Genomic DNA, 17217 nt, shown 5'->3' on the forward strand with positions numbered 1-17217 from the left:
CATAATGTAATGTAATTAATAAAATATATATATATTAAAAATAAAAATTAAAAAAAATGTAAAAATTTTAAAAAAAGGAATTACTCATGTGCAGTGTGATTGCTGTGTGAAAATCACATGGAAAGAAACCGTGACCACTGCAGCATTCAGCCTCTGAGTGCTTGGAGAGAAGTATTTCTGAATAAGTTAGCCACCCCTGCAAGGATAAGGCCATCCCCAAGGGTGTGAGGCACAATTACAGCGAGCTGGAGTCTCTCCAGCTGGTATTGCCGAAGCTCTTATGTGAGCTCTTTCTTTTCCTTCCCTCGATAAATAACTAAAAATCCGGGCGTGTGACTACAGGAGCGGCAGTTTCCAGTCCGTTGAAGTCCTCTGCTTCCGGGACCGCACCATGCAAGGGCTGAGAGACGTAGCCCACAGCATCATCTTTGAAGTGAAGCTTCCAGAAATGGCATTTAGCCCAGGTAATTTGCCGGTCTTTGAGAATGCATATAATTACCATTTATCAGAACCCGAGTCAGCCTTACTTGCTTTTCATCCCTCCACAAAGGCAGCAGGAGGAAGGGAAAGGCTCCTGCTCCTTGGCCAGCGCCAGCCCCTCCTCTGAGCAGAGGCTGCCCTCGGCCGCCAGCGTGGGAGGCAGATGTCCTCACCAGGAGATCGTCCCTGGGCAGTTTCAGTCTGGAGTCTTTATCCTTGTCAAAGGAAGGGTGTGAAGTGTGAACACAGTGAGGGCCTTGTTTTGTACTTAAAGCTGTGTGTCCTCCGGGCAGTTTCCAGCAGCGTGATGCCGCTTGCTCTCCACCGTCAGGAGCTTCCCTGGGTTCTTAGGAGTTAGGACACTCATGCTGAGAGACATTGGATATGGAAGTATCCATGTGCGTGTAGGCACGCCTGTGGATGTGTGTGTGTGTCCACGTAGGTGCATACTTAGCTTTGTGTCCATATCATAGATGACATATCATTGAGTGCGAGGACCATGCAGGTGGAGGCGCCCGCAGTGCTGTGTGAGGCGTGTCGTGGGTGCTGGCCGAGGGTGGAGGCGCCCGCAGTGCTGTGTGAGGCGTGTCATGGGTGCTGGCCGAGGGTGGAGGCGCCCGCAGTGCTGTGTGAGGCGTGTCGTGGGTGCTGGCCGAGGGTGGAGGCGCCCGCAGTGCTGTGTGAGGCGTGTCATGGGTGCTGGCCAAGTGTCCCATCTGTTAACCTGCTGTGTCACCTACCTCCCAGAGCTGTTCATGCCTGTTCCCAAGGTCACCCCTCATATTTTTGTGTTTGATTTGCTTTCCAGAACACTCTCACATATGGCAGGGTACTTTAAAAACAAATGAAAACAGTGAAGTGAAAAGAAGTTTATTTTGGCGTAAAAATGTTTGACGTCCATGCAAGTTTTTCATCTTGGTCATGGGAAATGTGTAACATAAAAACAGTAACCATGGGGTCAAAATTTGGGGCATTAAAGATAGCTATCTTGTGATTCCATTTTTCCACAATCCACTTTTATGATTAACTTAACCCAAGTTACCTTACCATTTCATTTTTCGAAAATGAACTTGCCAGTGACTTAAAGTCTTACAGCTTCGAATGTCATTCTGTTTTTCCACAAACTTGTTGAAGTGCCTTCATGTTATCTAGCTTTTGCTGAAGGCATCCAGCAGGTCCAAAGCACATTTCTTTCTCTGCTCCTCGGGTATGTCAGCAGCAGGAGGGGGTGGGGACAGGGAGTTTTCAGTCTGTCCCCCTTGTCTTTTCTGGAGCTGAGAAGTCAGAAGGACTCGGATTGACCCAGGTCCCAGTCAGTGCTTACCCAGATGCACAGGGGGTGACTGCGAAGAACATGCGTGGAGCCGTGGGCTCCGTTCGTACTGTGCTTGTCCTATGCGTACAGACGTGTGCGTGTAAATCCAGTGAGATCTATGGCCAGCATCACCACTGTTGTGCAGCTTCGGGCGCTGTGCACGAGGGCTCCATGAGCACAAGCCCCACAGCACCGCCAGGGCCACCCGATGGATCTGACAGCGCTGACAGCTGCTGGACGACTGACGAAGGGGTGGCTGGTATGGGTAGTCCACAGACGCTGGACACTGAGTGACTAATAGGTACCCAGTGGTGATTCACAGCCTGGGCAGGAAGGAGTGGGACGGTGCTGCCCGGAACAGCATGCACCCTGATAACTTACCCACTGTTTACTGCTGAAATTTTCCACGCACTGTTTGCCATTCACTGTTGGTCTCAGCGAAGTGAGGCTCTGGAGGACAGCCCCGGTGAGGGAGGCTTGTGGGTGTCGAAGCCCCGAGCTCCAGCGCTGATGTCTCAGGCAGGCTTCTCAGGAAGACAGAGGACCTGGATCAAAGGGGGACCTGTGTGCTTTTCAGTTTCCAGCCTTCCATCTGTCACCTTTTTGCTGTCTTTAGATGCTTGTGTTTGATTTAGCACCCTCATCTGGCACATTCTCGAATAGCTATCTTGTAGCGTTCAAGCCCAACACTGTTTCATTAAATCACCATAGTGCAGGGGAACGAGGCAGGAGTGTTACAGAGTGTGTGGCTGGTCTGTGGGCCTGTCAGGCCATCAGGATTTTTCTCTGCCCCTTCCTGTTTGGGTCTAGGAGTTCCTCTTGCCCCCTGCTCCCCATTCCCCATGTGCGGCTGGTGCTTGGTGCTGCTGAGAGATCCTGGAGCCACTGGGGATATTTCCCTGGGAAGAAGGTTCCTCTGGCCAGCCCAGCAGCACCTTCCTTACGCTTCCTATTGAATGCAGAAAGACACCTTTTCTTCTTACATGTAGGATTTTATTGCCCATGTTAACTACTATTAAAACTTTATGATAAATAAAACATTGTTAGCTCAAAAGGACCTTTTAGCAGTTCTAAGATGTCCCACAGTGCAATGGCAGAGGTGTGAGAACTATTTTAAATATCCAGGGAGGCAGCAGCAGCATTGAGAGTTGGGGTGGGGGGCATCCCTCCTAACCTTGCCCCTTAGGAGCTCATCCTGCATCCCACTCCCCAGGAAAGGCCAGCAGCTCCTTCCCTCAAGTGTTTTCCTGTGAATTCCAGATGTCTTGGTTGCTGTAGGTTACCTGGAAGTGAACTAAATGTCCCTGTCAGACGCCCTTACAGTGTTTTTTTCATCACTGATAAGTTTAAAGTATATTGAGTTCTCATGGGGATGGCTGTGGCCTTTCGAGTATAAAGATGTTCTCTCTGAAATGGTAATTTTATCTTTTAACTTCTTACCTGTATTGGAAGAAGTTCTGCCTGTTAAGATGTTAAAAGTTACTGCTTACGGTTCTAGGCTATGGTTCCATAAGTTCCTGTGCTGCATATTAGAGAGGGACTTTTTATTGAATATGAGAATAGTTAGAATTCATAGGAGACTAAGAATTAGTAGCAAGGCTGGACTGTCTGTTTCCCCCTGAAGAACTCTGAACCTTAGCTCCCTTAAGACCTCTGATGTGTTACTTCAATTGCAGTTTTCCTCAGCCTAAGGGAAGGCCCACAGTAGCAATGTCGGCCTTCAAATGGGAGGGGTTCTCCGTGCAGGACACCTTGCTGTGAGTGATGGCCCAGCCAGGCCGGAAGCTGCGCAGCTTCCAAGGATAAGTGGGCCTGCAGTTGCCCGTAGTCATCCTACCCCGGCCACAGAAGGAAATCAACACCTCCGGACCTTACAATTACACTGAGCAGCAGGATTTAAAAACAAAGCAGATGTCTAAAGGTTTTCCAAGGAGGGGAAAGTAGAGGTGCTGCTGAAAATCTGAAGGAAGACGAATGACCAGAGAAAACCACGGTACAAAGAGAAAATTGGAGTCCTCCTCCCGCCCGAGTCCTGTGCATCTTACCTGAGTCCAGCAGCTTCTCTGCCTTCAGAGTCTGTCCTGGGGGGATGCTAGGTGGACACTGGCAGGGCGTAGGGTGGTGACAGAGGCACTGAGACCTGGAAGGCCCAGGACTGTGGGGGACCCCACAAGCCAGGCTTTCCAGGCGTCCATGGGACTGAGGAAGAAGCAGGAGTGCTCTGCCTAGCATCTGTGATCTTTAAGAGAATTACCTTCTCATTAAAAGGTTACAGAGAGAGGGAGAGAGAAAAGCTTTCATCCCCTGGTCTACTCCCTAGATGGCCACCAGCCATGCCAGGCTGAAGTCAGGAACCAGGAACATCATCCAAGTTTCCTTTTGGGTGGCCAGGGGCCAGGTGCCTGGGTCATCTTCCACTGCTTTCCCAACACAATAGCAGGGAGCTGGATCAGTAGACCAGAACTCAAACCAGCTCTCAGGTGTGGCATCCACGGTGCCGCCACATGCCAGGGGATCTTAATTGGTGATAGAGAATGATGGGAGAAGAGGAGGACTCCGTACCTGAGGGGAATGCAGACCCAAGTCCAGTGTTTCCCGTGGCTTCTCAGAGCCCCTCCCTCTCTCCTGTGCCATGTGAGTTTCCAGGTTTGGATGAAAGTGAGGTCTGGGAATAGAACAGAAATACAGTGCACAGCCATGTATCCCGACGACCCCAGTCCTCTCGGGAACTGCTGGGCTGGGTGTGAGGGTCCCCCCAGGTGGGTGAGTCGGGGCTGGGCAAATTCCAAACGGATGAGGATGAGCTGAAAGGACAAGGAATTGGGCAGCTTCACAGAGGGGCAGTGTCCCTGGACTCTGATCTGCCCACAGGTGTGCAGTGACAGCCGGGAGGCCCAGTCGAGGGACATCATAAGGTTAGGAATGGAAGGGACCCTGGGTCTTAGAGTTTCTGATTCCCATAGCTCGTACAGCGGGAGGTATGCTTAGTGAGGGTCCTTGGCTTCTGCTCCCGCAGAGACCACCCCACCACCATCAAATGGAATTCTCTCTCTTTGCTGATGGGCTGCCAATTACAGCACCAATTGGAGCATTTGAGGCCAGAGCACCTACCTGGAATCCTGTGCTTGCTTCACGGGTGTCTTGGCCAGGAGACTGGGCAGCTGATGGCAGCAGGGGGAGGCGGGAGTGGTGAGCGAGTTGCGGCCAGTGGGAGCTGGGGCTTCAGGCCCATACACCTCTTGGCAAAAGAAGTGATCTGAAAGCTTTTCAATGCAGGTGCCGCTCTGAATGTCAGCGCTTCTGCAGCAGGTTTGACGGACTTGACTTCAGTCTCCCCTCCTTCATTAATCTCCATGTTTTATTTGCCTTAAGATTGTCCCAAAGCAGTCGGATGGGAGAAGAACCAGAAAGGCGGCATGGGCCCCAGGATGGTGAATGTCAGCGGGTGCATGGACCCTAAAAGGTACACGTGGTTTGGAAGTGGGGCTCTTCCTCAGGGCGCACGCCTGACTGCACAGTTCCAGCCCAGGGTGCCATTCGTGGTGATGATGAGAATCCTACCGCAGCTTGCCACCTGACTCTCGTTCTGAGTGTGTGAGACTTCCCAGTGAGAGTAGAAACCCTGGGGGGCACAGAGCTTATGGGTTCTTCTGAATGGTATAGTTTGTCCTTGCCAGGTATTCCTAGGTCAGCTTTAGTCCTGTGTTCAGCTCCTGTTAGCATGATCCTGTCGGCCAACATTGAAATGGAAGCCACACTTCATGGAGGAGACCTGAAAGAAGTTTCTATTTTCAGCACCAGGGACAACCCTCCTCCTGATCGTTGGGTGTGGTCTGTTACTGGCCCTACTTGGCTTTTGCGCGTTGGCTGCTAGGAGATCCAGTTCACCTTGTGGCTCGCCACTAGCAGCTGCAAGGATGCACGGGTGTGTGTTCTATGTAGCAACCTTCCCCTCCTGCTGACCTTGCTGTTGTCCTTTTGAGCCTAGTTGTCCTCTGCCTAATGGTTTCTGCCACAGCTCTTTTACATTTTTTTTTTAAATTCCTTTGAACCGGAACCAAAAGGGAAATTTATTTTGATGTAAATAAATTTTGAACTCCTTGCATATCAGGAACCTTCAAAAAGTTAATAGAAGCCACATGGATTTTGAAATTCTGCTGTACCAAAATAAGCTGATTTAATTCCATTTCTCATGAAAAGGTACCCTCATTTATCTTTCAGGCCAAGTGGGTGAACAGGTGACTGAATGCATGAGGCTCTCATCTTGCAGGTTAGCCGAGTCGTCAGTGGACCTCAATCTCAAGTTGATGTGCTGGAGGCTGGTCCCTACCCTGGACCTGGACAAGGTCATGTCTGCGAGGTGTCTGCTGCTGGGAGCCGGGACCCTGGGCTGTAACGTGGCGAGGACCCTGATGGTGAGCAGGCTGGGGCCACTGGCACCCCGGAGTGGTGGCTTCTCTTGTTTGGCTGCCTGTCATCTCCCAGGTCCCCTTCCTTTCCCTGTTCCTGGTGTCTTTTTTGCTATGGAAGGGAACGTGCTGTTTTCCCGAGGTGGTAATGGAAATACTCCCCTCACCATCTCCCCATGGCATGGCCAGCCTGCAGAGAGGGGCCCCTCGTGCCTCCCAAGTGATATCCTCAGCTCCTCCCTGCCCAGACATGTGTGTCCCAAGCCACAAGTGCTGTGGCTTGCTTGTTTAGGTCTATGAGAATCACAACACTCCATTCATTTTGGAGAATTAGTAATTGATATGTTTATCTGTAATATAATTTCTATAGCAAGCAACCTTTTGCTTTAGTATTGAGATATTTTAGAGTCATGGATGATTTTAAACCTTTTAAAAATATTGTATTTGCTTGTGAGAAATATTCAATCTAAGATTCACTCTCTAAATATCCATAATGACTAGGGCTAGCCTGGGACCAAAGAGGGGAGCCTCAAACAGTCCAGGCCTTCCATGTAGGCAACAGGAACCCAACCACTTGAACCTCCACCTGCTGCCCCTCAAGGACTGTCTGAGCATGAAGCTGGAACAAGAGCTGGAACTGGGAGTTGAACCCAGACCCTCTAATGTGGGATGGAGGCCTCCTAGGAGTTGTGCCGAGTGTCAACCCCAAACCTACATTTATTGATTTCTCAATTTCGCAGAGGTTATTTTTTTCTAGCTTCTAGCATTTTTAGGTGCTGAAGTTTTCTTAACATTTCTAGGAGTGCCACAGTTAGCACAGGACCATTAAAGGAAACCTGCAGCACAGAGAACAGGAGAGAAAGACAACCGTCTTCCTGCTACCCCTTCACCTATTTTGTTTAATATGTATTTTCAACTATTATTTGATGTACACCAATGCTCCTTGCTTTTGCCAAGTGGCATTGTAGAAACCTTTCTGTGTGGCTGAAGATGAGGCCCATGAGGTCTTTTCAAGCTAGACAATGTGTCTCATTGTGGGATGTAGCGTCATTCACATCTCATCATTGACTGAGACAATTGCCTAATTTTGGCATTAATGTTGTTTTCAGTCTTTTGACTCTTATGAATGGTGTCGCAAATAATAGCATCGTGATTGCATCGTTTCAGCGTTTCACATTATTTCATGGGCTAGATTGCTGGCAGGAGATCAAAGGGTTGTGTGCATCTATCTCTAAGATGTTGGACACGTGTTGCCAAGTTGCCTTCCAGCAGCGTGATCCCAGTTTCATAGTCACAACCAGTGGGGTGTATGCCCACCACCACATCCTTACCAGCACTGGGAAACATTCCACAGAAGTCAGGTTTCACACCTGTGTGTGTGAGAGAGAGAGAGAGAGAGAGAGAGAGAGAGAGAGAGAGAGAGAGAGAGACTCCCCAGGGCTGTTCCAGACTGCCTTCTTGGCTGCTCACTCAGCACTGGCTCCAAGGAATGCCAAAGTACTTCAGGGTTAAGTTCCCCCTAGCCCAGCACATATGACTTGAGGACTTCTCATACAGTTGTACCCTCCCCATGGTGGATTGTCTACCTGGAGGAACTGGGAGGGAACCTGAAAGGCAGCAGTGGAGTCTGCAGAGGCAGCCAGAGAAGAGGAGAGAGACAGTAAGATCTTCCATCCACTGATTTACTTCCCAAATGGCCTCAACAACCAGAGCTGAACTGATCTGAAGCTAGGAGCTTCTGGGTCTCCCATGCAGGTGCAGGGTCCCAAGGACTTGGACCATCCTCTGCTGCTTTCCCAGGCCACAAGCAGGGAGCTGGATGGGAAGCAGGGCCACCAGGACATGAATCAGGGCCCATGTGGGATGCTGGTGCTTGAAGATGGAGGACTAGCCAGTTGAGTCAGCGTGCCAGCTCCTCACGTAGTCTTCTAAAGGGCAGATCCTGGCTGTCATTCCTAGCCCTGAGACAAACCCTGCTCCTTGCGTGTTGTCACCCTGACCTCAGCAGCCCGATGGAGCCCAAGGCCCTGACTGAAATGGTTCCGAAGCTAGAGTGAGAGGGGGCAGCACAGCAGCTCTGCAACTGCTGCTCTCCTGAAGTAGTATCACCCCAAAGTGGGCCTCCTCACTTGGGTGCAGCCCCAGGAGCTAGCACCGTGGGCATGTCACCTGTGCTTCCTGCATTTCCTTGTCTGTAAAATGGAGTGATGGGATGAGGGATTGTGGCAGTACTGCACACCTGTCCAGTCATGTGGGCCTGTAAGACTCTAGGAGATAGAGCCAAAGTCTGTAGTGCCTTGAAGAAGGAGGAGTCCTCTGTATGATCCAGGGGGTATGGCTTGTACAGCAGTGTTCTGAAGAGTGTATTCAGGCTTTGAGTGAACTATAAGAGAAGTGTCAGGCACGCTCAGTTATCCCTGAAGGCAAACCAGGACAGCTGGAAGCTGTGACTGGGCCTTAAGAAAATGCAGCACAGAGGGGCTATGGGATTCATCTCCAAATGTTTTTCTGGTGCCTGTTCAGACTTTTCTCAGTCTTGTTACAACAGGAAGCCAGGGACTAAGTATGTTGTTTTAATCAAAATTCAAATTTGTCCAGGTCAGCTTGTGATGAATCCTGTCATGAGATTACGAAGCTGGGCCAGACCAAAACCCCTCTAAAGACTTGTGAGGGAAACCTTGTGATGTGTCCCCGGAAACCCAGCCTGATCTTCCGTCTCCCCGCAGGGCTGGGGTGTCAGGCACATCACGTTTGTGGACAACGCCAAGATCTCCTACTCCAATCCCGTGAGGCAACCTCTGTATGAATTTGAAGACTGCCTCAGTGGGGGCAAATCCAAGGCGCTCGCGGCAGCGGAGCGGCTGCAGAAGATATTCCCCGGAGCGGTACGTGCATATTTTTTGGGAACATTCCAGGTTGTCCCTGTGGTTTTCAGTGTTTGAATCCCGGAGCAGGAAACGCTGTTGTCCTGGCTTTGCTTCCTGCTGGTTACTACCCTCCGCCACCCCGCACTGAGACTCGTGGAAGTGCTCACATGTTCTTATGAAAAGGAAATGAAGGATATTTAACAAAGATGCCTTGGTAGTTGCCAGGTGCTCCATGAGTTTGCACTGTGGGATTGGGGACCTGTAGTTTGTGATATGCTGCCTGGTCCAAAAGGAAACAGAACTTGATGGTCTGTTGTCCTTCATTAGCAGAACTCTTGGTTGTTGGCTGGTGCAGGTTTATGAAATTACATTGAATGCCAGTTCCTAAATTACGTTGAATACGAGTTCCTATGTAGAAGAAAGACTAGGTGAAAGCTTCAGTTTTTGCCCTAACTGCTATTTTTTTTTTCTGAGTTGTGTCATTCACTTTAGAGACTCCAAAAGAGTAAGAGAAGTCGTTCAGTTCGTTGCATTCAGTGAGTTGCAGGTTCCTTTCTTGAGGCTGTCTCATGACAGGGATTCTGCATGCTGACTGCTCCGTCAGTTTATCTGACAGGAGGCAGATGAGGTTTCTCGGAGCAGCTGCTGCTGTTGAAAGAGCCAGCAGAGGCTCTTGGTCCTCACTGAGAAGACGTCGCCTGCTCAGAGCGCCTTGCGCCTCAGCCCTCGCCCAGTGCGGCTGCGTGCAGGTCAGGAGGCTTTGCTTGATGCCGCACTGACAGTTCTGTCCATCTCATCGCTTGTGCCTGAGGCACTTGGTGTATTGGGTTTAATTTATCAGTATTGATTGAGTGTTCAGTCTGTACCCAGCCGTGAGCTGATGCCAGGAGAAAGAAGAGTAAGTCACAGTCCTGACTCTGGCAGGCATGTTAGTTAAGTTTCTGTGGTGATGGCATTGCACATCACATCATCACAGTGGCTTCCTCCAGCTGTAAGCATTGCTGCACGTTCACAGGTATCCGGCCTCAGACCCTGGCCTGCTATGGCTTCAGCCTTTGCATCAGGTTCTGCTTTGTTCTGACTGCAATTGTGTCAGAATTTAGGCAAGAGCATCCTGCAGGGACTCCTTTGGTGGTGGTAGGAGGATGCTACAAGGACACTGGTAATGTTCATGGCTCTTTTTTTTTTCATTGAACAAATATTTACTGAGTACCCAATTATGTGTCAGGCACTATAGAGACAGCAGTGAACAGACTGTACAAAACTTCAGAACATAGCACCTGCCCTCAGTGGGGCTCACAGTCTAAGGAGGTGAGAGGCTGGGATTGAAATGAGGGGGAAAAATGTATGTCAAATATTTGGCATATTCCACTGAACAGACCATGAAGAAAAACTGAGCAGGGAAGGGAGAGTGGAAAGGGAGGCAGGGAACACTATGCAGAAGGTCAAGAAAGGTGGTGAGGTTTGAGGAAGGGCTTGAAAAAGTCACTTTCACGCCTAGAAATACTTACTTCTCTATTAAGACTATCACACCTTCCTCCCGGCTTAGGGGACTCACCCTTAAATAGAAACCGAGACCTAAGGATTCTACACTTTGACAAGTGCAAACCTGTACTCTCTCCTGAGTGCACAAATGAGTGAATCACTCCATTTTCTACACCTCCTGCTGTATGTGTTGTGCTACTCGGTACACAAGCACTCTGCCTCGAGACCCCAGTGCCCCGCCCAGCCTCCGCCCCCAAGCTTAGTGAGCATGATACGTTTGTAGTAAACACCCACATTGCTAGGTCAGGGTGTCTGGATACACGCCTCATCTCCTCTTAGGTCCCAACAAAAGGACCAACCTTTGAACCTGCAATGCTCGGCACGTCAGACAAGCCAGCGAACAGCTCCTAAGCTCCACGGCCTGCAGGCTGCCAGGCCACAGCAAGGGAGACAGATTTACACCAGCTGAGGCTCTAGAGTCAGCCTGCTGAGACTGGTCCCACTACAGTCTGCCGTCCAGGGCGGGGAGCCTCTCAGAACCCAAGTCAGTCCTCAGCTGCAACAACGCAGGGTGATCTGTTGATGGCTCTTAAAGTCTCAGCTCCACCGTGGCGCAGCGCAGTGTCTTCCAACTCCATCCCCAGAGCATGTCAAGGGGCGAGTCAGTGAGCTCTGCTCGTCTGGGGAGGCGTGGGGTCGCCCGGCAAAGGGCGCAGTCCACTGGAGGGAAGAGGGCTGTGCTCGAGAAGAATGGTCTGGCCTGTCTGTGCAGAATATGAGGAACTCCTTATTTTAAAGAGTCACTTTATTTTATTTGAAAGGCAGCATTAAGAGGGAGGTGGCAGGGGACCTTCCGTGCACTGATCCACTCCCCAAAAGACAGCAACAGCCAGATCTGGGTGGGGCCAAAGCCAGTAGCTGGCAACTCCCTTCAGGTCTTCCACCTGGGTGGGAGGAGCCAGAGTGACAGGTTTGTTAGCAGGGAGTTGGAATGCAAGTGGAGCAGCCAGGACTTGAACCAGTGCTCCTGTGGGATGACAGCAGCATAGGTGGCAGCTTAAACCATTGTGGCACAACACCAACTGGCCTGACTTGGAACCTGAGTTCTGACGTTTGCTAGTTGCGTGAGATTTTTTGCTTACCGGAGCCCTGCCATCGTCTGTGGCTCCAGGTGCTGTGCAGTTTTCCTGTTACTGTGTGTTTGCTTAGGGCCTGCAGGGGCTGAGCAGCTGTGGCAGGTGCCTGGGGCATGAGCTCAGTTGCTGGGAGACTGGGTCAGGAGCAGACACGACCTTGACTGGGAGGGGCGCTAGACTCAGGTTGGCTGAGCCGTCTCTGCGAAGCCTGAGGTAGGCAGAAGTGTCGTGCTTTTGCGGACCTCAAAGATGGTGAGGGTGGCTGAAGCACAGAGGTCAATGAGACCAAAAGGAATGCCGAGGTCAGATCTCACTGACCTTTAGAGGTCAAGTTTTCATGGAGACATCCAGAATCAAGCTTTTGACTTAGCACTCACATCAGTTACTCTGAGATGTCAAGTCTGTTTTACTTTGCCCCCTCCTGGCTTTGCATAAAGCTGATAATAGGTAAATGTGCAGAGCCCGTCCAAGTCCTAGTGTAATGCATTGAATCCCTGGGAAGTATCTGAGAAAAGCCAGTTAGCCACTGGTTACCCAGGCTTGCTTCCTCACGCAAGGCCATGGCTCCGACCTCTGAGAGCTGAGGCTAGCTGAGGAGGCCCACACGGCTGAGCGGGCGAGGTCTTCACCCAGCAGCAGCGGCAAGCACTAAGGAGGATGAGTAGATGATGCTGAGGCAGCGCCGGAGAGCAGGGTGCACACAGGCCCGGGCCGGCAGGGCAGCTTCCTCAGCAAGATTCCGTAGATTTGCCATTCCTCGCGTGTTCAGTTATTGCAAAATCCTAGTCTTCCTGCTGGATGTCTGGTGATATTTGTCTCAGGGAAAGAAAATTGAATGACAAGCTTCTTTTAGTTTCTAATTTTGAAATAATATATTCCCTAGAAGGTTCGAAGAAAAGTCCCAAAGAGGTCATGAGAGCCCTTCACGCAGCCTCGCCCGAGTGACAGATCCGGGGTCAGAGTGGCATCATTTGCAGTCCCCAGATGGCTGTTAGTGCTTTCAGGGAGCCAGAAAGGCAAGCTTCTCGTTTTTGCTCTGGAATACTCGACCCACACTAGGCATATTCTGGTCACAGACCTTTCGAGTAACTCGAAGGCCAGCTCGAGTGGGACTCTTAATTTCTGCCTCCGTAGTAGTCCTGGCTTTGCGCCTTCTCTCCCACTCCAGCGTCTAGGTGTCACATTGATGCCTCCCAGCTCCATTTAAAAACACGGTCATGAAATTACCTGAGCAGAATTGCTCTGCTACAAGTGCCAGACTGAATGCTGGGGTTGAGTTAATAGAATAAGAAAAAGACTGATGGTTTATAAATCAAAGAACTATTTAAGGGACCCCTTTTTTATGGTGAGGCAATAAAACGTAGGATTATGGAGTTACACTGAAGGTTTTAAAACCCAACTTTAAATGTCTGTTCCCAGCATTAATGAGTAGCTGGTGCTGGGCTAGCTTCCCCACCGTAAACAATTACACACCCCAACAAAATCCGTGACGCGACCTAGCAGGCATGAGGCACTGCAGTCCCCAGCCGCTAAGGAAGAAAGAATGTTTGTCCCATGTTGGTGCCTGCAGGCACTCTGTGGCCCAGGCCAGAGTCTGGCGGGGTCCGAGGAGATGTTCTTGGTCTGGACAAGCTGAGGAGACAGAGCGTGCAGCCGCTGCAGTGGCTGGAATCCGCGGGGCCTCGTGCTGGCCAGTGGGCGGCTGTGCAGAGGAGCTCAGAAACCTGCGCAGGGAACAGCTCGCGTCTTCGACCACATACTCGGCTGCACATGCGCAAGATACACAACCAGGGAATCATAAAGGAACGGGGACACCCTGACAGGACTGTGACAAGACCCCTCTGAACGCTCTGAGCCCTTGCGTGGCAGCCCTGAATGCCACGGACTGAGGCTCGAGGCTGACTCCTTCTAGGAGAAAGTGTCTCAGGGCCAGTGAGCAGCCAAGTCTCCTGGGACCAGAGGCACTTGCCTGTTGGCAAAGACCTGGACTTTAACACAATGTGGAGCTTTTCCCTCCCAACAGACACCACTGAGAGCGTGGGAAGGTTTGCAGTGCTAAACAACTTTGATCCAGAATACGTAAGTCCCTACCATGATGAGGAGAGAAAGGCGGCTTGTTCTTTAAGGGCAGTGAGGGTCTAGGAGTGGCAGCACGTTAATCACAGTGCCAGCATCAGTAGTCATCTGGGAAACAGGAATGAAAATCGTAGCGATAAATCACTCCAGAGCCACTAGCATGACTGGGACTCGGGGCGGACAGCGCTGAGGCCCGGGCTGTGGGCTCCCTCTCACACTCTGCTGTCAGAGCAGCCCGAGGGAGGCTGGAAGTACGCCTCCCCGGTTACTCAGAAAAGGTACTTCCAGTACTTCCCTCAAAGAAATGAAACCGCACACGCTGAACACTTGGGCAGAAGTGTCCATCACAGCTTTAGTCACATGGTCCAAGCCTGGAAACCCAGATTGCCACCGACAGGAGAATGAATAATAAGAAAATGTGCGACAGTCATGCAAAAAAAGGCGGGGGGGAACATGCTGCTGGGGTGTACTGTTGATGCTTGACCATATGGGTGGACCCCCACTGCACACAGCCCAATGCTGAGCATAAGAGAAATGAACGAATACTCCAGTTCTGTCTGTGAGGCCTAGACTAAGCAAAAGCCCTGTGGCTTGTAAAGTGAGGGCAGGCTTGGCTGAGGGTGGTGGCAGTGGGCTGGGAGGGGGCGTAAGAGGGTGTTGCAGGATCTGAATCTTGCTGGAGCTGTTCTGTGCCTTAGTAGGTGTGTGTAGGCATTAATCAGCACAATACAGGATCCAGGACATGTGGACCTGCACGTGTGCCATCTGCATATACGCTTGATGCAAGTTACCCCTCAGCCTGGTCGTTCCTTTGAATCACCTGGGGCAGTGGAGTGGGGCAGGGCTTAGAACATAGCAATGCCTGCAGCGAGAGAACCCTGGGGACCCAGAACTGAGAGGCTGTGCAGGCGGTTCTGATGTGCCGCTGATGTGGGAAGTAGCTGTGCTGGGGCTTGGTGGTCCCAGCCCTTGGAGCTTGACTCCGTCTGGAAAAGCCAGATCCACTTTCAGGCCCAAATCTCAGCAAGTAAAGATTCATTCAGGTCAGCACAGCTCACGTGGGCAGGCTTGCTGACTTTATCACTGGGAAGGTGAGCGTTGACATCACGTGTTGATGTTTCAGCTTTGGTGCCAATGAAACCCCCGGTGAAACAATGCCATGCAGGCCCAGGCTTCTGCTGTGTGTGGTGCCAGCAAGGTGGTGTTGCTCTGAGGACTGTGGTTGCTGCTCCTGTGGCTGCCCAGTACGGTCTCGGTACATAGCAGGTGCCTACATTTTCCTAGAGTGCCAGAGGGTTCAACATGAGCATCCCCATGCCTGGACACCCTGTGAACTTCTCGAGTGTCACCCTGGAGCAGGCCCACAGCGACGTGCAGCAGCTGGAGCAGCTCATCGAGAGCCATGATGTCATCTTCCTGCTGATGGACACCCGGGAGAGCCGGTGGCTGCCCACCGTCATCGCCGCGAGCAAGAGGAAGGTAGGGAGGGTGGGCACAGGGCCGTGCTCTGGGTGCACATGCAGCATCACCCCAAAGGGGCAAGAGTGACAGCATCTCCCCATCCCGCGGGAAAGAGGGGTGCAGCTGGAGCCAGAGCACTCCCTGTTCTGGCACCATCCTCTGAGTCCCCACACCAGGAGGCATGCTGCCCCTGGAGATGGCAGCTTTGTCCCACTCACGCCTGTGTGGTCCCTGACAACTTTGTGGGTCAGCAGTACTGGACTGGCCACTTCATCGTGGTGTGCATCCAGGCTGGAGTAGCACTTGGCCGTTTATTGCTCATATCCTAAGAATTTAAATAATGTGGAAGGTCCTCCATGCTATGCAGTGAGCTACGGAGTGTTTACCTTAGACTATGGGGAAGCTTGTCTGCTTGTTTGTTGATAGGTAGGGAGAGGAGCAAGAGTGAGAAAAGATTGAGATGTCAGTGATTTCTGTTTTCTAGGGTGCTTTTTCCTTATTTTTCATACTTTCTATGCCATCAGAAATTTTGGAGAATAAGTTATTTTACAACAGAGGAAAGTCCTTAAGCCATAAATGGAAGAACTTGTCCTTGTAAATCTGTGTGAAGGGTGGATTGTGCTTCAGTAAAGTAATCATGGAAAAGGTTTCTGTGGATGGAGCAGAGCTGCACAGTGGGGGGAAGAGTGGCTCAGTTCGCTGCAGATGTCATCTTGTGTACCTGTCTCTGGGCAGGTGGCCAAAAAATCCCCTCTGGCTTCCAGAATGTTCATCTATAAATAGGAGATGTTTCTAGGGAATTTTAAGTGAAATCAGAGAAATAGTTTATGTGAAGCACTTGCAAAATCAGCATCGGTTAGCCGTCACCCTCATTAGCATTTGGAGTCTTAATTACGAACTGGAAAAGTTGACCTGATAACGAGTTAACCGCGACTTGGAGTCCGGCGTCTGCTAATACTGTTCTTGTTCCTCGCCCCCCACAGCTGGTCATCAACGCTGCCCTGGGCTTCGACACGTTTGTAGTCATGAGGCATGGCCTGAAGAGACCAAAGCAGCAGGGGGCTGGGGACGTGTGTCCCGGTCACCTGGGGATGTCCGCCGACCTCCTGGGCACCTCGCTCTTCGCCAACATCCCTGGATATAAGCTTGGCTGCTACTTCTGCAACGATGTGGTGGCCCCAGGAGATGTGAGTGGGTTTCACTGCACTTCCTAATGTTCCCCACGACTACCTCGTGCACTGGGGCCCAGAGCCACCCCCCACCACCACTTGTCACTGTCCAGGTGCTGCCTTTTAACAGGGTGGGGCACGCTCATCCTGGCAGGAGCCTGGATTGGCACTGTGGGTCGTGCCTTGTTCTGTAGTACAAATGCCATTGGGCAAAGCTCAGCCAGGAACCCTCACAGCCTGGGCTCCTGACAGCACTCTGCATTGCCTCCTGGGCCTGCCTGGGCAAAGAGTGCATTCAGTGTGAGGAGTCCAATGCCCCAGGTCTTGATACCCGCCCCGGGCCTTCCTAGCTGGGTGCCTAGGCAGCACCCTCTCGTTGCTCTGCAGAATGTGAGTGGGTATGGGTTTGTGGGACTCGGTCTGTAAGTATCAGTGTGTCCCATGCAGTGTGCAAGACCTACTTACACTAAGGAATTATTGGGTGTGAGTCTGAGACTCAACTTGTGAACTGTGCGCCTTGTATTTTTATCTGGCAACACAGTAGAAGGGGAAGAATGCCTGCCCTACCAGCTCAGGTGCACACACAGGTGTGACACTGGGCGGATGTGACATACTCTCGCTTTCCTGGAGCCTCTGCCCTCCAGTCCAGAGGAAGGGGCTTTTAGCAGAACTGAGAATGATTTGCAGGAAAGCAAACAGAGGTGTTGCTGCACCCCCTCCTGGCCAGCAGAGTACACAGCCCGCTGCTATTTCAGCCTTGCCAACCATTAGACCACTGCGGTAATGAAATTTTCTGTTATTCCCCCAGCTCCAGGAGTT

At 51.2% G+C, this 17217-nt stretch overlaps 1 protein-coding gene across 10 annotated transcripts in view; it reads left to right on the forward strand.

Moving 5' to 3' along the window:
* The window catches only part of ATG7 (autophagy related 7), a 143197-nt gene that overhangs the window by 36764 nt on the left and 89216 nt on the right, over window positions 1-17217 (forward strand). For 9 of the 10 annotated variants that reach the window (XM_040995204.1, XM_040995198.1, XM_040995201.1 and 6 more), the window contains 6 exons: window positions 343-464; window positions 5168-5258; window positions 6066-6210; window positions 8931-9089; window positions 15053-15247; window positions 16213-16416. In XM_040995204.1, the coding sequence (XP_040851138.1) occupies window positions 343-464; window positions 5168-5258; window positions 6066-6210; window positions 8931-9089; window positions 15053-15247; window positions 16213-16416 (916 nt within the window). The remainder of the gene's footprint in view (window positions 1-342; window positions 465-5167; window positions 5259-6065; window positions 6211-8930; window positions 9090-15052; window positions 15248-16212; window positions 16417-17217) is intronic. The other variant, XM_040995206.1, reaches the window with a different exon arrangement.

Source organism: Ochotona curzoniae, unplaced genomic scaffold (assembly GCF_017591425.1).
Source record: "Ochotona curzoniae isolate NIBS_2020 unplaced genomic scaffold, NIBS_Ocur_1.0 contig_908, whole genome shotgun sequence".
Classification (NCBI taxonomy): Eukaryota; Metazoa; Chordata; class Mammalia; order Lagomorpha; family Ochotonidae; genus Ochotona; species Ochotona curzoniae.